Consider the following 25,093-nt stretch of genomic DNA (forward strand, 5'->3'; position numbering starts at 1 on the left):
AATACTGCTATTTACTAACACTCTTCACCTGATTGTGCTTAGATTCAGTTTTGTGTAAGCCATTCTTTACAAAGCTTTCAACTCTACTAACAGTGTAAAATATTTCATGGCCCATGCAATGGTTTTTGTCCAAAAATTGCTGCATTAAAATGTTCAAAACAGCCTCTAATTAGGCAGCCAGAAGAGATGATTTTTGTGCTCTTTACACCGGAAGATGTACTTGAGCTGTAAAGGATACCAACCCTAAGAGAATTATACTAAAGTAATTGGCAAAGCTTACTACCTTTGTTTTCCAAGCACCAAAGGGGTGGGGGGTTCTCACTCCATTATAGGGAGCTGGACTAGGATCTCAAAATCTGGTCTCACTTTCATGGTCTTATTAAAGAAGAAGTGCAGGTATGGGTCCTGTTATTCAGAACAGAATGCATGGGACCTGTGGTTTTCTGGATAAAGGATCTTTCCATAATTTAAATCTTCATACATTAAGTCTACTTGAAAATCATGTAATCATTAAATAAACCGAATAGGCTGGTTTTGCTTCCCATAAGGATTAATTATATCTTAGTTGGGCTCAAGTACAAGGAAAAACTACACAATAAAAAATCAAATTGCCATAATAATAATAAATCAAAGTACACGCCGCACACTTGGAATCTGGTATTCATTTATTAGAGTTTGCTTTGCAGAGTGCCCGAGAGCATACACGTCTGTAAACATCAAGATAGACATTTTGTTACAATGTGCTGACCAAAACGGAGTCTCATGACAAATCACAGTGATATATCAGAGACCCCACCTTATTGGCCATGAAGGACTCTGTGAGCAACTGTGTATGTTGTAAGCATGAATGTTCCATTATGAAATATCTGATTGGAGGTTACCACATGTCTGAAAAGAAAAACGGCACATCACTTTGGTCCTGTGATTGGGGACGGCCCAGAACCAAATGATTTCACAAGAATGGTGTTTACAAGTATGGAGTACAAGAAAAAACTTGGGTTAATGCAGGAAATTAGTGTCCCGTACTTACAATCATTACATACAAAAATAAACTGCCGTCACATTTAGCAATGCTTTCTTCTGGAAAATGATTGTTTCTTTAACCACCGAAGAGAAGGAATGTAAATAAGCAATAAATACAGAGTGTGCTTTCTCCATATTGACATATTTACAATTAAGTCTTTGGCTTATGTCTGGAATTGTCAGAAAAGAATATATGATATGAACCAGCAATCAATGTTAAAAAAAAAACAAAAAAAAAAAAAACAAGCTAGGTACAGATTTATGACATTGAAATGTATAGGAAATCCATATGCTAGCAATCTGCACTCTGTGTTCAGCATTTTAAACAAATTTTATTTAAAAAAAAAGAAAAGAAATTGCCACATCGTAAATATAGATACATGCAACAAACTGGCTTCAGCGACGTCTTCTGTGAAGTCTGAGTATACAAATCCTTCCTACACGGCAAAACTTTCCCAGCTCTCTTTCTGTATTGCATGATCACGTGGCAGGAAATCCATCAATACTGTGTACTATTATACAAACAACTTGGTTCCATTTATGAAGATACAGAAATTCATAAGAAAAATATTTTTGTTTTTTTTTCAGTTTTGCAGAGTTTTCTTTAAAACATAGAAGGTCCCGTGTAAAAATCACCCTTTTCACATTTGGAGTGACTGAAGCAATCAGCAGTGTTTGAGGGGAAAAATGGCAATTGGCACTTCCAGCTACGACGATTCCAGGTATTCCAGGGCAACGTCATAGCAGAAACGATACTGTTCCTAGAAGGGGGAAAAAAGAACACTGAGTATAAGCACCACTCTCTGGTGTAACACAGGAGACATATGTAACACAGACAGGGAACCAAAATGATCAATGGGGACCTCCAATAAAGGTGTCATTTTTAAAGGTATCAATGCTTTGATTGAAATCAGGTAATTTAAAAAAATGCAATATGTCTCCTCTAACCTACACACCAGTACCTTAAGCTGCCCAACTTGACCACCTACACACAGAGGCAAATTGGATTGACCTAAACATTTGGTGCCTGGACCAACAATTGATAACAGAGACCTATGCAGGACTGTTGCGGCCCTATTCACATACCTCCCAACATTTTGGAAACAGAAAGAGGGACAAAAAGATTTGACGTCACGTCAATTTTGTGGCCACACCCCCTAATTACCATGTCCATTTTCGCAGGTTATAAAAGTTTGAACACATTTCTGTGGTTTTTATATTTTATTACAATTTTGCTAATGAAGGTGAATTCCCCTTTAAACTGTGAGTCTAATAACCTTGTCTATCACAAAATGTCACTGTTTTCTGTAAATACAGCCATGGAGATTTAACAATGTTAAATGTGTTAACATACAATACATTAAGGGGTGTATTTATTTACATTGGAGCAAACAATGGAGCCATAGAAGCCCCAGTAGTAACAGTCACAGCTTTTCTCTCTCCATAGAATTCAACTTGAGAAAGAAATTCTAGATGAGGAAAAAGGTAAAATTGAAGGAGCTAAACAAGAAAAAAGTAATTATCCAATCAAACATTACTCCTCATTAACTAAACTTTGAGTAGTGTTTGCTTTGCAGAATTTCCATAATTTGAACCAGCTCCATTCCAAGCTCAGCACAAATGATGTATGCAATGGTCCTACCCTGGTCAAATTTTAATTATCAGAAAATAATGAGATTTATATAAGGGCAAAGCTTTACATTGTAATGTACGGGGGTGGCAATGTGATTCCTCATCCCATGTAAGCAAAGCCTGGCTAAAGCTTTAGTACAAAATGTAAATATTGTGAAGTAAAATGCTGAGGTTCACTGCCTCTTGCCCGCATGTCCCCACACAATAGTGCCATTTAACAGCATACAGACGTAACAGGCCAACTAATTTTAACATCTGAGTGTATGGACATCAGCTGAATAATCTTCTATTTGCTGAATTTCTAGATCTGAGCAATGTAGCACCTTTGCAAATGGGGTAGTTATTGCACAGCATGTTCTCATGTTTTTATGATTAAGATACACACTAACAGGTCACTATAATTCAGTTTTAATAACCATTAAATGGGTAGTTCACCTTTAAAATTAACTTGCAGTATGTTATGCCATGTCCTATTCTTAGCAACTTTTCAATTGGTCTTAATTTTTTTTCATAGTTTTTTCATCTCCTGCCTTCATGCTTTTAAATTGGGGGCCACTGACCCTGGCAGCCAAAAAAAAGTGATTGCTCTGCTGAGGCTACCATTGAATTATAATTCTATCCAGGCCTCCTCCTATTCATTTCCCAGTATCTCATTCAGATCACAGGCTTGCAGGCCCGGATTTGTGGAGAGGCCACCAAGGCCTAGGGTGGCAGGATTTCAGGGGGCGGCATGCTGCCCAACAACACCCACATTAGTTCAGAAACACTGGGGAGCGCAAGAGATACAATCGTTTTTCAAATTTCCTGTACGCCAATCCTCATTGCTCTGGTCCTGATGATGAAAATTTGATTGAATATAAGGGAGGGGGCAGGGCGACAAACGACAGTGGGCCTAGGGGCTCCTGATATGTAAATCCGGCCCTGCAGGCTTGTTGTTATGGGTAAATGGACACTAGCAAACAGATAAGCTCATAATATTCAAAAAACACAGCCTATTTTTAAAAGAGTAAAACCAATCACAAATTGTGTCAGAATAGCACAGTCTACATAATACTAGACGTTCATTTAAAGGTGAATTACCCTTTTAAAGAATGTGAATAATCGATCCTTGTCAAATTACATGCACATTGTCAAGGAATTTGTGCAGATGTAAGTATGTGTTCACCCCGGGAGGTCATTATACTTTGTTGACTTTTTGCTTAATCAGGTTATATCATGTACTTTGCGGAAAGGCCCCAAACCATTTTTTTTTTTTTTTGATGGACACATTTTTATAGTGTAGTGTGTAATGAAAGAATAAGGTTGTGTTTCACTCATTTTGTTCTAATAATTGTCTCATCATAAGAACATCATAAGATTCCACAGACACTAAAAGAACATATTGCAGCAGGTAAACAATGAGAGTGGCGTAGAAGGAGTCAGGCAACATACAGTAAGACTTTGCACTAATGTGTGCTTATAAGAAAGAAGTACTGCTTACAGGAGTCTCCACGATGTTCGGCTTGCTGTTTCGTAGTGTTTTTACCGCATGGAAAACATCCACCACATTCTGCCTTTTGATCATTTCACAAACAATACTGATGGCACAAAACACTCCACATCTTCCTCCTCCATTTCTAGAAAGCAACATATTTGGATTTATTGTTTTATTTTCCTTTATTCCACTTACCCAACAATACTACCACCTTAGTTGAAAAAAGGGAGTGGGAGATGATCAGTTTATAAAAATTAATGTACCCAGATGTCAGCTGTAAAGGCAGTGAGCTGTGCAAGACTGATTTCCTATTATATGCTGCACAAATAGTTTATACTGTATCAACTGCTCATCATTAATACCAATAAAAATCTCATTGGTAAGTTCTGAGAGTAACTTGCTGGTTCTATATAAATAAATGATGATGATTAGCCATATTTATTGCAAGCTGAATTTATATTTTACCATTGTTAGCTTCTGAGCAAGGCTGCATATTAATATGATAACAGAAGGTAACTGTAGAGAGGGAGATCAGCTTCTTGCAAGTGCCCATGAATAAAGCTGATTAGTTATCATGTTACGAACATGCAAAGGAGAATTTTCATAGGAACATATTTGTTGTTAAGTAGATACTGGAATGAATAGAAATAAGATCAGAACTCCACAAGCACAACAGTAGAAAACAGGCAACACATCAATAAATGAATGCAGAGCTGCACATTTTAACTTTTAATGATGTATCAGTTTTGCTCTACAGCATAAATAAACACTGAAGGTCAATAAGAACATCCATTAGCCGGACTAGACTGACAGGGACAATAAAGAGAGTCCTATAGTGGATAACTTACAGGCAGTGAATAATTGTACGGCCCTCCCCTTCATCGCATTCCTCTTGCCATTTCTCAACCTGGAGAATCAATTTGAGGAAAGATCTTTTGGAGCCCGGCACCTCCCTGTGAGAAGCCCATCCTAAGTACTGGAACTGCTGCACCATCAGATATCCTTCCTGAGGCTGTCCAAGGCAAGACAGATTAAGATTAATGCTGTAGATTCATGCCACACATCTTAAACAAGTTCAAACCCCCAAACACTTGTATGCAGTTCTTGAACACATCCATGCTCAGAATATCAATGTGCGATTCTTTTCTGCACAAGTTAGCCGACTGTTCACTCAAACAGAACATAGTTGTATGACTCGGTTTCTGAATTTTGGAAAAAGCAATGCAGTAGGGCACAATTTGTTTTCTCACCTGGCTGTTGTATTGTGTGCCAGAAATCTAAAGGTTGCATCAGTAGCATGAAAACCATTGGTCTGTGATACACAATGTGCTCTATTGGTCCCTAGTGCATATTCTTGAGATGGTCTCAGTCTCAGTCTCAGGACTGTTCATTGCCTTCTGGTCCCAGTTAAGGCATAATTAAATCAATAATGTACAAAGCACGGAGAGCAAACCCAATAGGCTTTAAATGCAGCCAAAATTTGTGGAGGAAACTTCCTTTACGCCTGTATGTCTGAAATTCTTAATACTTGTCCTTTCCTAGCCTCCATACTCACAAAGTATACCTCCCTACCATGTCAGGATGAAAAATATAATCCACTGGGAGAGCATTAACCTTCCATTACATATAAGGCCTGATGATTCAATGAAAACATTCGGAGCACATGGAAAGTAGGGTTAGGGACTTCCTAATAAACAGTGAATACTCTGATCCACTGTGCATTATTAAACATAAAATCCTTTAAGACTATTCATCACTGCTCTAATGGGATCTCTACAGTAATATCAGTGTAATAGTTTCTTTCCACTTGCACTATAGTATGGTATTAATATTCTAGATATCTGGAGTATATACTGCATTCATTTACATATTTAAACACAACTAGGACAGGCCAGGTCAGGAGCAGGGAATACAATCACCCCCAATTTTATTTTCACTTTGTAACATTCATTAGCATTACTATCTACCATATTAGTCAAACAAGCTTTTAAACGATGCAGTGAAAAGCTTTTTTGAAGAGTGTGATATAGAACAGTTCACAAACTCACCCTGGTCAGGTTGCATATCCTAAATATTCTGCTGATCACATCACAGTCCATTGAACATGACATACACTCCACCTGGATTGGGCCGTACCTCAGCATGCCTTCTTCGGGCCAATACTGAGGACACCCCTGTGCAAGAATAAAAATATATATATATATATTATACCTGCATCTCAAATGAATTATGACAGACTGATAGATAATGAATAATAATGTCAGAAACCTGAGTCAGATCCACTTCACTAAGCGTTACTAGAGATGTGCAGCCATAGTCATATACTAATCTCCAGAAATCTTTCACAGTGTTTGGCAATGGATGCTGTGTGACAATAAAGGCAGCTGGCTGTCTGTAACTCTGAAAAAATCAAGAAAAGGGATGTTAGACATGCACATCACAATTCCAAACAATCCACTAATACAAACATCCACTAAAATGTGTTTAAAAACAAACATCTTATAGGTTGCTATGTGTTTACTGCACCTTAGAAAACATTTATTGCATATGGGGGTATAGGTTTTACTTGTAGATAGTTTTGTTAAGCCAATGTATATAAAATACTATGGAGGCGCAAAGACCTATCTGCAGAGAAGGAAAGGCTAATGTGAGAGAGTTAAACTGCACCAGTGCAGGAACCCACAGTAAATAGTTTTGATCTACTACAAGCTAGAAAACAGCAATGATTGGCTGCTCTACTTTAGTTGTTTAGGGTAATATTTTTTTAGAAGTCAGAAGATTAGAAGTCAGCACTCACCCTTAGGTTATGTTAGATGAGGGTGCAGGTCTGAAGTGGCCACTTCCACCTGTTCTGTAAACGATTTTGATGAATAGGCAGCACCACACATGAGGTATATTCTTAAAAGGTCTTTATTCCAAAAGGGCTTATTTCAGGACAGAAAAACAGCAGCGACTGTTTTTCTGTCCTGAAATAAGCCCTTTTGGAATAAAGGCCTTTTAAGAATATACCTCATGTGTGGCGCTGTCTATTCATCTGATTTTTTTAAAAGCAACAAATAGAACAGGTATTCCTTTAAACATACTTTTTTAAACAGCAAATAGCATAGGGGTTAAAAAATTTTGCTCACAACAAGCACCTGTCAACATTTTTTGGTCAAGTTTCCCCATTATCTGACTCTTTACATACATTATGTGAGTGGGACATCTGAGCTGTTTCCTTTATAACATTCTATCTGCTACTCAAAGAACAAACTTATTTTTATCACTGGATATAAAGAGTCCTATGTTGAGATCACTTACATTTCCACTTTAACAGTACAAATATGCCAAAACTTCCACTAACTCATTCGACAGGAAACTCACAAATGAATAATGAGCATTAGGAATCAATGGGTGTGTTTCTGTTAAGGAATTTAAACTTTATCACACATAAGTACAGATACAGGCTGCAGTGGCATTAGCTGATTAGAGATCCTCCCAGCAAATAAGGGATTTTTCTTTCCTCCAACTTTGTATTTCTTCTTAATTATACAGCAACTCAGCTCTACTTATCTGCAGCATACCAAGCAATCAGGAATTAACAGCACAGCTTGGATCTTACAGCCGGTTTCTTTTAAGTGATATTTAGCTACTGAGGTGAGGAGATGTGAGCTGGAAATTTCACAGCAGCACACATAATAAGCTGAGAGGGCCCCAGTGAAGCCAAATGACATCTAAGAGGAATGGCAGAAATTTGTAACTTGTTACAGAGTACAGTGGCCAAGCTAAAACCCACAGTGTGTGTCTTGATAACCTTGAACACTTTTAGTCGCTCCATTAACAACTAGAGTGAAAATAAATGGGGCATGAGAAGCCATCTTCCCAGAAGGCATGAACCCTGTAAATGACAAACAACTTGCCAATAATCCATGGGAATTTAATTTTAGTGAAAGACAACAGGGCTTTAATTACTAGCCATTAATTTCCTGTTTGTTTATAGAATAATTGGCATCAGTGAGGCATCAATCAAACTGTTCCAGGGTGGTCATACTGAGAAATGGGGTCCCTTACATCCACTAGTGCTGCATTGATGTAATTGCTGCTTTCCCCATCGATGGTAATTAAGAAGGGCAAGCATCTGTCGGGTGGCAGTAAGTCCATGAAGCGGTTTTTGTCGTGGTTTCTTGGCAAGCAGGCTATGCTGCAGTCTTCTGCTTGCAGCCGAGGGGTCACGGAATTCAGGGTCTAGAGGAAACAAAGTCATTATCAGCTGTGCCCTAAATGATCATCATGACAATAACACCTGCTTCAGTACACAGGCTGGTTGCTACTAGAGAGTTCTACAGTGGTTTGTGTGAGAAATATAGGATTTGCTCTATTTATTTTATTCTAAGTGAACAGGAAACTTTGTATGATAAAAGTTCTACTATTGTACATTTCCATGTGTCTTTAACTAAAAAAAAAAATCTCAAAATGCAGAAACTGGTTGGACAATAGACAAGTACACTTTTGGCCAAAGAAATACAAGTGAGGCATCACATACGTACACATACACACTCACGGTGCATCATACATGATGATGTGCATGCACTAGCAGCCTTGGAAATGCAGTGGCAAAATGTTAGGATTTACCCAAGATTTTGAAGGAGGTAGAAGGCTACTCATAAAAGAAGAGCAGAAAACTGGAGGTTAGATAAATCAAATTAAAATGCAGAACAACCAAGAGAAATGCCACAAAAAAAAAAAAAACATGCTGGACTTAGAGTAGAGAAAAAAGCTGCAACATAACCCTAGCACTGGACACATATCATTACTAAAGGAAATGTTACAGGGCAGAAGGGACTGCACATATTTGGTGGAGTAAATAGAGAAGAATAGAGCTTACTATAGCACTTAGCAAAGAAACACAGACCATATGCTTCAATAAACGCTATTGCAGTTATACTCAATCATGAAATGTCATTCCCTAAATCAGGGGGGTGTCCTGCTGTAAACATAGCATAGGATCTTTGCCTCAACCACCTGTGATTGTTAGGGGTAGCAAGAAATGGCCCTTTTAAAACTTGTCAGTTACAGTATATGTTCAAGTTCTTTTAGGTGCCCTGATGTTCTAGATCCACCCAGGCCATGCCCAGTTATGTGCAGCCAAGCACTGATCTGTCATTATCCCAAAACTCATCTGCTTTTGCCCAATCCGACATTATCAGACTGAGAAGTTGGTTGGGGTCTAGTGAAATACCAATGAATTACAAGAAACCACCTACAAGCAGATTGCAGAAATGCTTTTTTTTTTTTAGTTTGGATCTGGGTATTTAGAAAAATAGTACATCACGTATTATATACATTTATATAATTATATACAGAACATATCATTTGGAAAGGAGTAAAATAGAAGAAAGAAAAAGTGCTTACTGCTAATACCTGGAATTCATCTTTGAGATGCGACGAGTTGGTCTGGGAATCTATTCGAATCATGTCAAAATACGCAGCTTTAAATTCGCACACTGGAATGGCAGTCTCGCCACATAAGCAGGCTTCTAGAATGGCGTCATGAATAAAGATATACTGTTCCTGCAGAGGAAAGACATCCACCAGCATGGGGGGGGGGACATGGGAGGAGTCAGTCTGTGAATGTAAAATAGACCCTTCTCTTTGATTCACAAACTCTTCTTCTTATTGATTTTGAGATAAAGCTATATATTCATATAGAGGACTGTAATGTTAAGTTACATTGTTACTATAAGTGTACTAACTAGACTGTCCTGCACATAAAAATAGGCCTACTGGTTGCTGGGAAATACAGTAATAGACAGTTTATGAAAGTTTGCTAGAGTTGGAGATAAGATATATAAGAGTCTCTTACTAATCTATATGAAAGAACATAAGGAAAATCAGCTATTTACCTCAGTCTGGACCATATTTATACGACGTGAGCGTAAAGCTTTCACACAGTTATAGATATCAACAACTCCTTCTCTTTCTGCCATGTCCAGCATGATGTCAATGACAATGTAACATCCGGTTCGGCCTGCGCCAGCACTGCAAGGTTCATACAGAATAACTTAACTCTTGATACATGCTCCAGATGAAAGTTAACAGATACCCAGTCCTAACTATTAAACTCCGAGTTCTGCTAAGCAGGTCATATCTAGCTTCTGCATATTTATATGATATATATCTTTTAATGATCATACTTGTGCTATGTATAATATATATCTATATATCTATATCTATATATAGATATATATATATATATCTATATATAGATATATATATATATATATATACATATATATGTATATATATATATATATATATATATGTATATATAGTCTGATTTCCTGGGAGTGCCTGTTAAATGGCTTTATTACTAATCCCTGTGTAAGTACAGTAATTTTAAAAGATATAGATTTTGTAGAAGTTTTTTATGAATGGTTAGGTCTATGAAATTTCCCTTCATCCACATCATGATATACAGTGTCTAGCAGACTTAAGTCTAAAGCAACTGGACCAGCCTATCTGCTTTTAAAGGAAAGGGGACACTCCTTTATAGACTACAATGTGCATATTTTGGAACTTGAAGACAGATGGTTCAAAAGGGGTGTGAAGGAGGCCATTTATGCCTAACTGGGAAAATCATCCCTGAACATTGAAGGGGGCTTGTCAGCAAATTACAATGGCTCTTTGTAATCCTTACCCTGGCGGTTTCACAATTCACAGTCACGTACATTGAAAGATTAACACCTGAGGATCATGGAACCATTGTGACTGAATTACACTTTCATACATTTGTGAGTTTAAGCTAACAACTGAATACGTTCAATGGAACCATTGCGTTTGGATATCTTTGACTTTACTACCCTTGAAGGTTTAAATGACGAGGAAATTCCCTTCCACTCAGTTGAACTGAAGAAGCCACTCAGATGAGTGGGCTTAAACTTTGCTTCCATCATATTATATGAAGGTAAAAGTAGCCGTGTGCAGGAAACATTCCAAGCATATTTCCATTTTTTCATCGAAGCTGATACACAGCTAACATATTCTAGGTGATTCACAATGAATAGCACTACAAAGTTGTCCCAATAAAAAGCGCTACTAGTATGGATGTCTAAGGAGAATGGTTTAGCCAGGACATGCTGTATGGCAGTTATGCAAATAGCAAGTATAAAAGTAATGCTAATATTAAACATAATAAAGCAGTTAGTCATACTACGTGCCTGTCTGCATTAAAAGGGAGATAATGAATATTCCCTAAGTGGCTAACATTACCCATAGAGAAGGCCTAAGTACCTGTTCTAATATATGGATAGTACACTTTATCTGTAGAAACACCAAAAAATGGAAGTGTTTTAAAGTAATGAAAATATCATGTACTGTTGCACCGCATTGGTAAAACTGATCCATTTGCTTCAGAAACACTACTATAGTTCATATAAACAAGCTGCTGAGTAGCAATGGTGGAAATTGAAAAGCTATATGGCACAGGTTAAACAGTAGATAACAGATAACACCATTATGTTCTACAGAGTTTATCTGCTGTGTAACCTGAGCCTTTTCTCCTTTGAATGGCTGCCCCCATGGTTGCAAAGCAGCTTATTTATATTAACAATAGTAGTGTTTCTGAAGCAAACACATTAGTTTTACTAGTGCAGGGTAACACTGCATTATATATTTATTACTTTAAAACAATTTCATTTTTTAAGGTTACTGGTCCTTTAAGATACAGTATAATTTCTGCAGGCTTTTTGGAGGTCTCTAACTCTCTACTATCTAATGGTCTGAAAAGAATGCTCCTTATTCTAATGCAGGAAGTGCATAGAGAGGAGATATCAAGTCTCAGCACTGGACTCTCCAGCTTGGCTCAGCATTCAATAATGACAGATCAATACTAAGAGCTTTTCATCACAGTTAATTATTTACACTTTGCCATCTTCTAAGTAAAACAAGAAAAGAACCAGCTATGACAAATCATATGATTTATTAGCAGCTCATTCAAAATAAATCTGCTGTAGATTATTGTCACCCACTTGCTTTATTTTAAGGCCTCTTTTCCAATTTATCAAAAAAACACCAACAATAGTTGATGCCTAAAAATTTGTAGTATTCTACTTGGTAGACCGTTGTTTCTTTGCTAGTGGAAGTACATTGTGCTAGTCACGTTAAAATCCACTTCTCTAATTTTATGTGGAAGCAGAAGGCAAACACCAATATGAAAGAGGCCTTATGTACTTATTCATGCTACTGATTTGGTAGCATCTGCTGCCAATTCTATTGTAGGATCTGTAGCAGCAGGAACAGATCAATAACAAAGTCAACAGATTAAGCATTCTCTAATGGGTATTGACTGTCTGGCAACTACAGCAATTTAAGTAATACCAACCTGCAGTGAACCACAATAGGACCAGCACTTGGAGGATTTGACAACTTGACTCGACGGATAAATGACAAAAGACCTGTGGCATGATAAGGAACACCGTGGTCTGGCCAGCCAGTAAAGTGGAATTGTTTGACTTCACGGATCTCATTGTACCCTCTCTGTAAATTACAAAATATTTTGATTAAGATTAAAATGGGTAGAAATAATCTAACAAAAATAACTTTAGGGTGCTCCCTAGAAAAACTATGATGCCTGTGAAAATCAGAAAAATCCTTTCTTTTTCTGATATTGACAAAAACAATATTGATAAGGAAGTAAAATTAAAGAACCCAGTTATGTAACTAGAGCCATGTTTCAAAAATTACCTTCATGGCTTTTAATCTTTCTGAAGCCAATCTTGCTCTCTGCTTGGGGGCTTACTACCTACCTTCCCAATTTTGCCCCAACAGTCATCTAAAATGAGAGATTCAAAATAAAGTAGGTGGAGCTTAAGAAGGATGACTGTGTATAACTGGAAGTGGCCAGAAATAAGCAAAGGAGTATACGGTAAATATTATAGATGGTTATTGGAAAATTTGGAAACCATGGTTCTTTCTTAAAATCTTCACTCCCCATAACTAGTTTATTGTATAAGATGTATGTTGGGCTCTGTACCATAATACTTTTACACATAGGAACATGGTACGTCTTAATATGATACGATAATATATGATATATATAACATAAAAATTAGCTGGCACTCGCGTTACAAAAAAATTTGAAGAGCCTGGGTGCAGTCATAAAGTATAGAATAATACTTATTTTCAATAAATAATCTTTTCACTTTTTAAGACAGGAGAGTGCGGACATTGTTGTCCAATTTTATATATATATATATATATATATATATATATATATATATATATATATATATATATATATATATATATATATATATATATATATATATATATATATATATATATATATATATATATATATATATATATATATACACACACACACACACACACACATACACTGTCCCACAGTGCCAGCACTCCAAACGAAGTAATTCCAGTGGTGCATGATCAAAGTTGAATATACTGTGTCTGGAGGGTCAGCACACACTGTAGTGAAGGTGAAAACAATTTTATTTTATTATCAAACAAGATTACATCTCAATCCGACGTTTCGGTCCTTGAGAAATGCCGGATTGAAATGTAATCTTGTTTTGATAAAAAAAGAAAAATTTTTCACCTTCACTAGTGTGTGCTGAGCCTCCATACACAGTATATATATATATATATATATATATATAGATAGATAAAGGTCCAAGCAGGGGACCGAAACGTTGACCTGTTTCTTTTAATGTTGGAATAAATAAAGAAGATTTTTTATTAAAATCCCAGTGTGCATTCCTATATTCAAATAACTTTGTACAATTGGCAAGGAATAGCACCTGGGTCTGATGGATATCCACGTGGGAGTGCTTAAACCTAAGGAGTGTGTGTGAGTGAGTGTGAGTGAGTGAGTGAGTGAGTGAGTGTGAGTGTGTGTGTGTGTGTGTGTGTGTGTATACACACACCCTGAAAATAAAGAATAGCGAAAAAAGGAAAACTAGTAGTAAAGTTTTTGTATGGTCTTTTTAGGGTTAATTTTGCATTACTTTAAAATAAATTGACCATGGAAAATATAACCCACTTTAAAGGGCTCAAATATGCCAGCAGAATGGCTAATGCTTTTGTTAGTATAGGTTTATGGTACCTCTGTACCATAACCCAGGGAGTAGTTTATGTAATAAAAAGTGCTAATGTTTGGCTGACTATGCCATTGCCATCATATGAAGACCCATTGCTATGCCCTATTAGATTTGTCATAGGATATAGCAGGAGCCTGTGAGAGGTATTAAGGAGATTGTGGGAGGCCTACAGAGAGACAAAGGCTGCCTTTTAAAGACACAAGTGAAGACAGTAATACCTACACAGAACTGTTAAATATTCATGCTCAATCTTACCCCCATATGTATGTTGGGGGAGGGTCTGTAAATATATGCTCACTAGCTGTATTGACTAGGGAGTTTTGTGGCAATCCATTCTCACCAAACAAGATCATGGATTGAGAATGGTAAACGGTTTGTTTTTGGCCACTCTACATGCATTGAACATCCATGGTCACCCTATTCTATGCAAAAATGTAGAGCAGAATATGATAAAATGCTAGGGTTTTGCTTAACATATTTCCCAGACTGAAAGATAGCTGGGCACGCACAGAAAGTGAAACAATCTTTTCTTACATGAAAAGTATTTATAGTGGCAGTATTTGCTCCACTCTTGACAGCAAACTGTAATGGCATTTTTGGCCCAAAGGCCGGTATGTTTACATATTTTATTTATATATAGATATATAGATATATATATATATATATATATATATATATATATATCGGAGTATGTACATTTCAGCTTTGCTAACTAAGCTTTTTATTTAATTTCCTTTAAATAAATCTTAAACGAGAGCAGAACATTCACAGTTACAGCTTTAATTGACACTGCCATGGTAATTGCTTCTCTTGAAGTAAGCATGAAAATCTCCAGGCATCACAGGTAGAGAATGTCAAGCATTCCATTTTGGGGTTAATGGAAAAACAAGTGCAAAGCGTGCCCCAGATTCTAATTAGTAGGTACCTTTTACTGGTCTACTCAAATTGAAATGTCTGATTGGTTTCTATGGGTTACCCATACTGCAATGGACAAGATGCTTGCTTGCTTGAGTCAAATTACAGCTAACCCATAAACTCTAACAGCTAAGTGGTTGCCATCAGTGACTAACAGAGTGCTTTTTATAAGGGAAAGTACTTGGAAATCAAATCCTAATTAGGGTGCCCTTTGCCTTAAATGAAATTGTTTTCTTTACGCAATATCTGGTCTGATAAAACTTCTTCCAGGCAGGGATCTCTTTTCAGCAGATTTTTGTACAGGGCTAAACTATATCTTTATTTTCAGTGTTTACTCAGAACCTTTTCTATGAAAGCTCACACACACGTTAGAGATGCTGCTGTCTGCAATAATTGGAAAAAATTTAAAAAAACAAAGACTTCTTTGAAAGCACTACCTCATTATAGTTTATCGCAACCCCAGCCTCTCCATAAAGAATTCAAAGGAGAGACTGACATTAACAAATTGTTTCCTTATCCATCATGATCTAGTTAAATCTTGTTGATCTAGCTAGCACCTTAATGGTGAAGAAAAAAACCACTGTAATTTACACTTTTTAAGCAACATCTGTCCTTTTTGTGACTCACCTAAACAGTTAGGATTTTAAGATATTTTGTGAACAATTATCAACATTCTGATTTAAACTCCCAGCACCCTTAGCTAAATGGACAGCCATAGGTTGAAGATCCTTAGCCTAACATAATGATGTCCTTCAATGAGCTTCTTTCACAAATTAAACATGTAATTGACCAGCCATTGTAGGAATCTGGTGTCTGCATTGTTAACTATTAACTGGAACGCAAATACTGGAAAAGTGAACTTACACGGAAGGCCTTCCCCTTGCCGACACTGACTGGAAAGCATCCTGAGCATCTCTACATCTGGGATCCTTTACCCAGAAACCACTTGTACAGAAAGCTCAGAATTACAAGTAAGGCCTTCTCCCTTCTATATTTTACCCAAATAATCCACATTTAAAAAAAAATTATTTCCTTTTCTCCGTAATAATAAAACAATACTGTACCTTGTACTTGATCCAAACTAAGATATAATTAACCCTTATTGGAGGCAAAATCAGCCAAATGAGTTTATTGTATGTTTAAATGATTTTCTAGAAGAAAAGGTATGAAGATCCAAATTATGGAAAGATCCATTATCCTGAAAACCCCAGGTTCCTGAGCATTCTGGATAACGGGCTCCATACATGTATATGAAAGGCTTTGGGCACATAGGTAATGGCAAATGTTGCTTACTGTGCTGTATATCATGTAAAAAGGTTATCATTAGCCTTAGATTTGTGAAGTGTATCACTTTTAGTTGGACGTTACAAAAAATTATCAGTCCTATTAAAGAATGATATTTTCTCCAGCAGACGTTTCTACTCTTTATACAACATATTCTGGTATTCTGAATACAAATTGATTGGCATGTCCTTGTTTTCCCAGATCACTATATTATTATAGGATTACTGAATTATTATAAGGATGTTTACTTTTGAGCACATCGATACGTTCCTATGCTCATAATGTGCAGACTTTTGTCTTCACTGCTACACACTGTGGGAGCCAATCGTTAGATACAATTCTGTTTGAACATGGACAGGTCAATCGAAAATAATTAACCTTTTATCAATAAGTGGCTCATCTCAGTTCAAGCACAGGTAACTTCAATCAATGGAGTTCAGGGATTCATCAGGCTTAAGGATCTATAGAAGTGATGAGCTATTAATGAGAAGTTATATTATGGGGTCTCCTTAGGGCCTGTATAACATTTACCAGGCATTGGGATTGAAATTCTGCAGTAAAAAAAAACAAACTATGTGCTAAGGCAGATTTAACAGGGCTACATACAAAGTGACATGAAATGTTTCTCCTTAGCTTCATGCTTACAGAGTAATATAAATATTGTGAAAATGAAATACTTCAGTCAGGGGAAAGAGAGCCTATAACAGACAGAAACCAACAGCTAGGGATACTTACCCTTTCCAGTGTAAAAGTCCGTATTACATACTCAGCCAGTGGTTCCATTTCCACACAAGTTACTTTAAAGTCACCATAAACTTCAGTGTCATCAGGCCAGTATTTGTAACATTTTACCTGTATCCATTTCAGATAAATATGAAATTAGTTAAATATATTTAGATCACCTGAGAAAATATAGAATGCAGGAAAAAATGAAGACAACTAAAGAGAAGGCATTAGAGGAATTGTCTACAAGGTTCTCTCAAATAAAAAGCTCAGGTTTTGGGTGGGGTGAGGATATATATATATTCAATTGCCTTGATTCAATTTTACTGACGGATAAATAGGATGAAACTATCTACTCTTAGCTTACAAACAAATGGGAATAAGACCCATGCCACACTTACAAACAAATGGGAATAAGGCCCGGAACTAAACCTTCTGCATAGGGAAATAATTTTACATGTGCACAAAAATCAAATACACACACAATTATACATTCATTTGTATTGTATGAGCTGACATATAGCTTGCCTAATGCTATACACAGCAGTCCTTTTCAGTTATGCTGAAGTTTATTCTTCAACAAGTGAAATGCATGCTCAATTGGGTTCAGATCAGGTGACTGACTTGGCCATTCAAGAATATTCCACTTCTTTGCTTTAATAAACTGCTAGGTTGCTTAGGCTGTATGTTTTGGGTCATTGTCCATCTGTATTATGAAATGCCTCCCAATCAATTTGACTGCATTTAGCTGGATTTGAGAAGACAGTATGTCTTCTCAGGATTCATTTGGCTGCTTCTGTCCTGTGTCACATCATCGATAAACACTAGTGTCCCAGTACCACTGGCAGCCATGCACGCCCAAGCCATCACACTGCCTCCGCCATGTTTTATAGCGGTGTGGTATGCTTTGGATCATGAGCTGTTCCACTCCTTCTCCATACATTTTTCTTGCCATCATTCTGGTAGAGGTTGATCTTGGTTTCATCTGTCCAAAGAATGTTTTTCCAGAACTGTGCTGGCTTTTTTAGATGTTTTTTTGTAGCCTTTCTATTCTTGATGCTTATGAGTGGCTTAAACCTTGCAGTGCACCATCTGTATTTACTTTCATGCAGTCTTCTCTTTATGGTAGACTTGAATATCGATACGCCTACCTCCTGGAGAGTGTTGCTTCATTGATAATGACATAATGAAGGAATTGCCCACAACTACCCATGAAATAGCCTTTGAGTCAGTATCCAATTACTTTTGAGCCCCTGGTCCAACTACTTTTGAGTCCCTGGTCCAACTACTTTTGAGCCCCTGGTCCAACTACTTTTGAGCCCCTGGTCCAATTACTTTTGAGCCCCTGAAATGAAGTGATTGTTCCTCATATTTTTATGCAATCTTTTTGTTCAACCCACTGAATTAAAGCTGAAAGTCTGCAGTTCAACTGCATCTGAGTTGTTTTATTTAAAATTCATTGTGGTGATGTACAGAAGCAAAATTAGAAAAAAGTTGTCTCTGTCCAAATATTTAAGGGGTTTATCTTTCATTTATTGTCCAGAAAATATCCACTAAGAGGACATCATTCATTTTATACAGAAAATAGGTCTACTTTTGATGGAATACATTATACCCAGTGATGGGTAGCAAACTATAACGATACCCAGTGCTTTGTTCCCACCATTTTTCTAGAAAACCCTGCAGTGACAATATGTCACTTTCCCAAAACAAAAAAGGAATATATACCAGCACATGTATGAATTTAATTGAGCATGTAGCATTAGAGTGAGGTTTGGAAGAAATTCTTCAGTTACTAGGGAAGTGATGTCCCCCCAATTCCTCACAGTGATTGGATGTTGATCTAGATATACAGTCCCATTAGTTTAGTAGCAATTGTCTTAAAGGGGTTGGTCACCATCAAATATATTTTGTCCAGTTCAGTTTTTTCAGATTGCCCACCAGAAATAAAAGCTTTTTTTCAAAGTCTTTATTTATGGTGAACTATCTGAAAACAACTGAAATGAAAAGAAGAGAGATTAACAACTGCTTTAATGTTTATATGCAACATTTCATGCTCTACGTAATCTCGTCTTGCACACCAGTCAGTCGTCTAACTTTACCCAGAATCCATTCTTTTGGACAGAAACAAAAGCTTACAGGCCAGTGCAGTAATCTTAAGACTTACTCACCCTGCCTACTTCAACAAGGTTTGTAACCATAACCACACAGGCAGACTGTTCCTGCCATATCATCCTCCAAAAATCATACACGGTTTCATGAACTGGACCTGCAAAAACCAATAAACATGTTTTTTGGTGCCTTGATTCAATTTTACTGACGGATAAATAGGATGAAACTATCTACTCTTAGCTTACAAACAAATGGGAATAAGACCCATGCCACACTTACAAACAAATGGGAATAAGGCCCGGAACTAGACCTTCTGCATAGGGAAATAATTTTACATGTGCACAAAAATCAAATACACACACAATTATACATTCATTTGTATTGTATGAGCTGACATATAGCTTGCCTAATGCTATACACAGCAGTCCTTTTCAGTTATGCTGAATTTTTATGTTCAATCAAAAGAGGAAGATCACTATGATGACTAAAATCATTTACTTTAACTGAGCCTGTTGAGTGTGGTAGTCTTTTTGTTGCTTAGTACACTTTTTATTTGCACCCAGGTATGCTGTGTTTTTTGTGTGGTGAGTGCTCCTCCATGTTATATATATTCACATAGACCTGCACACCAATGTTCAGTGATTCAAGTTATTTTTATTGCATACATCTGTGTATCCAAAGTTTCAGCCCACTTTAGGGCCTTTATCTTTGATAAAGGATATCCTTGACTGAATGTGAGCGAACAAAACATGTGTTTAGACGAAAGGTTAATAATTTTATGAATTTCATTTGAAATGTCCCTTTTGTATTTCAAACAGCAGTTAATAAGATAGGGTTCATAAGGCAATTTACTAAATTATCCAGGAAAAGCACTGCATCAGCTGAATCAGAATGTGTTTATCTTTGTCTTTCTAGAAAAGTTTAAAAACAATAAGGACTAGACTGTGCACCAAGATGTTTGAGTACAATTGTGAATGCTTACCTTGAGTGGCAATGTAGTGACTTGGCCGCTGGTATCCCTGAAAAAACATGCAAAGGTCTGTTTAATTCTTAATTCTACAATAATTTAACTGTTAACAATTTGTATCCATCTAATACAGTCTGGGTGCATAATAATCAGAATGACCATCTTGATCAGCACTAGAAACATGGATAGCAAACATCAAAGGCCAAAACTGCCTTTTCTGGCTGTAAAGACAAATAGAAAACAGGTGTTTCAAATTGACGCTGGGGCCAAAAATGATGCCACATTCAGCACAATGAGGGCAATTTAGTAATAGGTGGAAAACTATTTCTGGTCTACTAAACCATGACAAGTCAATTTTGTTTTCAGGAAACGCTACGTGCTGACTGGCTGCCATGATTTACAAGACCTAGAACAAACATTGCACCTATCCCATTACATTCACATTCCACTAGTGATTGTAAATAAACACTAACAATCATTTTATCAATGATGCAAATCAAAATAGATTAAGTTATTTTAGTTATAACTACTGTAACTGATTTATCATTTGTAAAGTTTATTGGTTGGTCCCTATGAGAGAATTTGATGCATTCAGAGTACTGCAGAGTTCTGTATACAAAGCCAGGGGCAAATTGTATTTTGGAACTTTTGAGTCTGCCTTAAGTGTTGTGGCTTAAGTGAAGCTCTTTGTATTCCTGTCATGGTGTGGGGCCCTGTAGCTTGCGAGTCATTGAGATGCACAGGCTAGCAAGCACTAAATATTATGTCTAGGGCTGTCTTGCACTTGACAGTAATGTGCTCTACACCTTAGATAACTCAAGTTGCAAAGCACAGTCACTGCCCAGGAGCATAGCACAATTTGCCATCACTTTGCACTTGCATCAAGGGCAGTAGAAAAAGAACCCTACGGAAATGTATAGTGCCTATATAAAAATATGCACCATTTGGAATTGTTCATACTTCATTGTCATAAAACATGAAATCAAAGTAGATTTCATTTTTTACACTGCATTAATAGAAATAGACTTGTTTATGCCAAAGTTAAAACAGATCTCTGCAAAGTGATTTAAATTAATAAATTAAAATAACTGACTTCACATCGCTGTCTCTGAATTTACATTTATTGGATGCACCTTTAGTAGCATTCACAGCCTTAAGATCTCTATCAGATTTGCACATATGGATACAGCAATTTTTCATCTTTTCCTTTTGCAAAACTGCCCAAGCTTTGTCAGTTTGAATGTGAATTATAATTAAATAGCATTTAAGTTAGCCACATATTCTTTATTGGATTAAGATGTGGCCACATCTTCTCCCAAAGCTGGGGTTTCTTGCAGACTGCATTGTGTTTTTTTCCAGGATTTCACTGTATTTCTCTGCATTCATTCTTCCCTCACAAACCTTCCAGGGCCTGCTGCAGAGAAGCATCAGCACAATTGATGCTACAACACCCTATGCTTCATGATGGCCAAAAAGCTAACTTCAGTCTAGCATGTCTTCTGGAAAAACTTAACAAAAGATGTCAATGTGAGTTTTAGTTAACTGTGGCCTTCTTCTTGTGACTTTTTCATAAACTTGCAACAGGTACAGTGCCCAGGCAACAGATGATGTTTGCATAGTCTCTGTCACAGAGGTTTGTAACTTCTTGAAAGTTGTCATAGGTCTTTTGTTTTCCATCCCCCATGTTGCCAAATGGCACGGTCACTTACTTTCTGTGGCTTATCCTTGGCATAATTGTCATAATTTAATCTCTTAATTATTCATTAAACTGTACTAAAATGAGATATTCACCGTCTTTGTAGCCATCACCCAGACTTGAGCTGTTCAATCACCTTTTCATTTTATCCAAAGGTTCTTTTGTCTATATGGTGTAGGTTTTGCCATGGTACCAGACGTGGAAACCTTTTGACTACAAACAGGTGATCTCGATTTAAGTAATATGAAATTGTCAGCACCAGGGATGGTTTAGGTGTCATATTAAAGGGTGTGTATAGCTATGCAATCAGTTATTTTGTGTGTTTCATTTGAAATTTAAATCACTTTACAGATATGTTTTCACTAAGACTTGAAAGAGTAAATTTCTCTGTATCAGTGTGAAAAAAAACTAAATTAAATCCACTTTGATTTAATGTTCTATAACAATAGACCATTAACATTTCCAAAAGGGTGAATAGGTTTTATAGGCACTGCACACATTTTATGAAGTTGGTTGCAATCTACTGACTTGACTTGTGCAAGTGCTGAACTTATCTACACAAAATAAGGAAACCAACCACAGGTGACATATTTCCTGAAAATGCTAACTGACCAGCAATTAAAATATACATGGTGCTTTTTACAAAGTCTCCCGAAGTTTCCTTGTGAGGAAACATCAGAATAATTTAGTTCAGTTGTGCACAATACTTTGTCAAGTGCCAAGGTAGAAACAAAGAAATCTATCATATACATCTAATTACTATACGCATTAAAAGGGACAATAATAGAAGAGGTGCCTTAAACAAGGGTTTTTAATGTAGTAATCTATGACCTTAGTTTTTACAAATGAGTTCACTTTTCCAAAATTCATCTTATTAGGATGTCCTGGTCAGGAGAGATTTGGGTACTGAATATGGCACCCTTATGCAGGGAAGCGTTGGGTATCAGTCAATCAGAAATAAGTTGGCGAAAGATCTAGAAAAAAAAGTGGTTGGATGTGCAACTTAACTGGTAGAAAATATGAAATAATCTATGAGAAAACACAATCAAAGATGGATTTGTTTCCACTGAAAATGAGGTGCTTGCATGAGGATATGATAATCCTTTACAGATACTGATATGTTAGAATGCATTAGGAAAATAGTGGAGATCTTGTTTTTTTCTACACAGAAATAATTTGCCACTTTATTAGATTGGAGGAAAAACTTTCCCTTAATGCCTTCAAGAGGCACTTTGAAGTCTTCAGCAAGCAAAATAGGAAAACTCTAAAATCCAGGGCTACTTTGGTTCTTTTATTTATGGTGTGTGTGTATTTGCACAGGTATGTTATTTAAGAGAAAAAGGGATGCAGAGTCAGGTGTTGCTTGCAGAAACACAATGAATGAATCTTGTAATTTTTAACCCAGATTTTTAAGGGATGCACCGAATCCACTATTTTGGATTCGGCAGAACCCCTGAATCCTTTGTGACAGATTCGGCCGAATACCGAATCGAATAAAAACCCTAATTAGCATATGCAAATTACGGGTGGCAAGGGGTAAAATTTTTACTTCCTTGTTTTGTGACAAAGTCACGTGATTTCCCTTCCCACCCCTAATTTGCATATGCAAATTAGGATTCAGTTCAGCTGAGCAGAAGGATTCAGCCGAATTCGAATCCTGCAGAAAAAGGCCAAATCCTGGCCGAATCCCAAACCGAATCCTGGATTCGGTGCATCCCTAAAATTTACAGTGCAATCATACTGTAAAATGTACTTTCTGAGAGTCATGTAACAATTTATGCTAAAAAAAATAAATAAAACATCAGAAGCCTTGTCGTACTTTGTAACTTAGACATATGTAAGTTAGTGCACAAAAACCCTAAGAGGAGAATATCATATGGCACATTTTGTACTGACTATTCCCAGCAAAATCTGTGTTCCCTATGTTTCTTATGAAAGGTCACAAATGATGAATAACCACCATATGTGCCACTACCTACATCAACTACTCAATTTTTAATATGTTAGCCAATGTATTATGAGGAAGCGTTAGGCTTATGGTACATAAAGCATTTGATCAACACTACTCGGTGGCATGATTAAAACAATAGGGATAGCATAACAATCTTTTCAAATGACTGAATGCTTGATTAGTAACACAACCCTCGAGCCACGACTAATAAAAACACACAGCATCATTTTATTGGGGAAAATAATCATGGGCCAAATTGGAGCAATTCCTATTTCTGTCAAGAAACCAAAAACAATCCAATATATAGAATCAGAAGGAAAGGCACTATCACATAAATATATATATTATATCTAGCACCAATTGGTTGGTTCAAACACACTAGGTTACTTAAATTTTGTTGAAATGGCATTGTATCGAAATGAGGACCGAAACATTGGACTTGGTCAACACAAAAAAAGAAAAAAAGAAAAGCGTTTTTGCTTTTCCTGAGGTTCCTTCTCCTCTGGAGATTAAAATAATTAAACTTCCCTCTGCTCTGTTCATTATAGAAACATGTATGGAAATTATTATATGCTCATTATATTTCTATGTACAGGATGCAAATAAATAATTCCCCTATTTGCTCACAGTCACTCAACAGATTTAACAGAACTATAAATAAAATAATTGTCTTTTTTTTTTAATTAAAGGACAATTAACGCCAACATATATCACCAGCAATATGTTATAAATCAATTTATAAGCTATATTTGTCTGCCCAGCAGCTGCAAATACAATTCTTGGCAGTAACAATGTCATACATCCCCCCCCCAAGCAACATCATATTCTAAATAACACTGCTATTTTCTGCTGTTTTTTTTTTTTATATACTTGTTATTTCGCCTTAGCTAATTTCTTTGGAAAGGTCTGTTACAGGTCTGTGACAGACCTGTGACATCTAATCTCTTAGGAGAACAACTCTAGAACTGTGGTATGGGGTTATCTACAAAGCCATTTCTTCACAAGGTTCAGTGCTGACTTCTTCTAGTCCCAAGCCTTAGGACATCAATACATAATAAGTATAAAATATAATTAAAATAACCATACAAAGATATCATTGGAATTACCACTGAAATGTCAACATGTGATATAGATCACTTTAGTAGTCTATAAATCAATACAATTAGTCTATAAATTATAAAATTAATCATCTTCCCCATTGTTTGCAGGATGGGGTGGC

At 36.6% G+C, this 25,093-nt stretch overlaps 1 protein-coding gene across 14 annotated transcripts in view; it reads right to left on the minus strand.

Moving 5' to 3' along the window:
* Nucleotides 1-647: 647 nt before the first annotated feature.
* Nucleotides 648-25,093, minus strand: part of ptprk.L (protein tyrosine phosphatase receptor type K L homeolog) — a 291,695-nt gene continuing 267,249 nt past the window's right edge. For 8 of the 14 annotated variants that reach the window (XM_041562919.1, XM_041562917.1, XM_041562920.1 and 5 more), the window contains 12 exons: nucleotides 20,243-20,279; nucleotides 19,320-19,417; nucleotides 17,161-17,277; nucleotides 12,489-12,643; nucleotides 10,012-10,147; nucleotides 9,521-9,679; nucleotides 8,180-8,353; nucleotides 6,398-6,529; nucleotides 6,178-6,303; nucleotides 4,978-5,141; nucleotides 4,136-4,271; nucleotides 648-1,784 (listed from right to left, as the gene is read on the minus strand). In XM_041562919.1, coding sequence (XP_041418853.1) covers nucleotides 1,731-1,784; nucleotides 4,136-4,271; nucleotides 4,978-5,141; nucleotides 6,178-6,303; nucleotides 6,398-6,529; nucleotides 8,180-8,353; nucleotides 9,521-9,679; nucleotides 10,012-10,147; nucleotides 12,489-12,643; nucleotides 17,161-17,277; nucleotides 19,320-19,417; nucleotides 20,243-20,279 — 1,488 coding nt within the window. In that variant the 3' untranslated portion in view covers nucleotides 648-1,730. The remainder of the gene's footprint in view (nucleotides 1,785-4,135; nucleotides 4,272-4,977; nucleotides 5,142-6,177; nucleotides 6,304-6,397; nucleotides 6,530-8,179; nucleotides 8,354-9,520; nucleotides 9,680-10,011; nucleotides 10,148-12,488; nucleotides 12,644-17,160; nucleotides 17,278-19,319; nucleotides 19,418-20,242; nucleotides 20,280-25,093) is intronic. The other 6 variants (XM_041562918.1, XM_041562930.1, XM_041562929.1 and 3 more) reach the window with 1 other exon arrangement.

The sequence above is a fragment of the Xenopus laevis genome, chromosome 5L (assembly GCF_017654675.1).
Source record: "Xenopus laevis strain J_2021 chromosome 5L, Xenopus_laevis_v10.1, whole genome shotgun sequence".
NCBI classification, from domain to species: Eukaryota; Metazoa; Chordata; class Amphibia; order Anura; family Pipidae; genus Xenopus; species Xenopus laevis.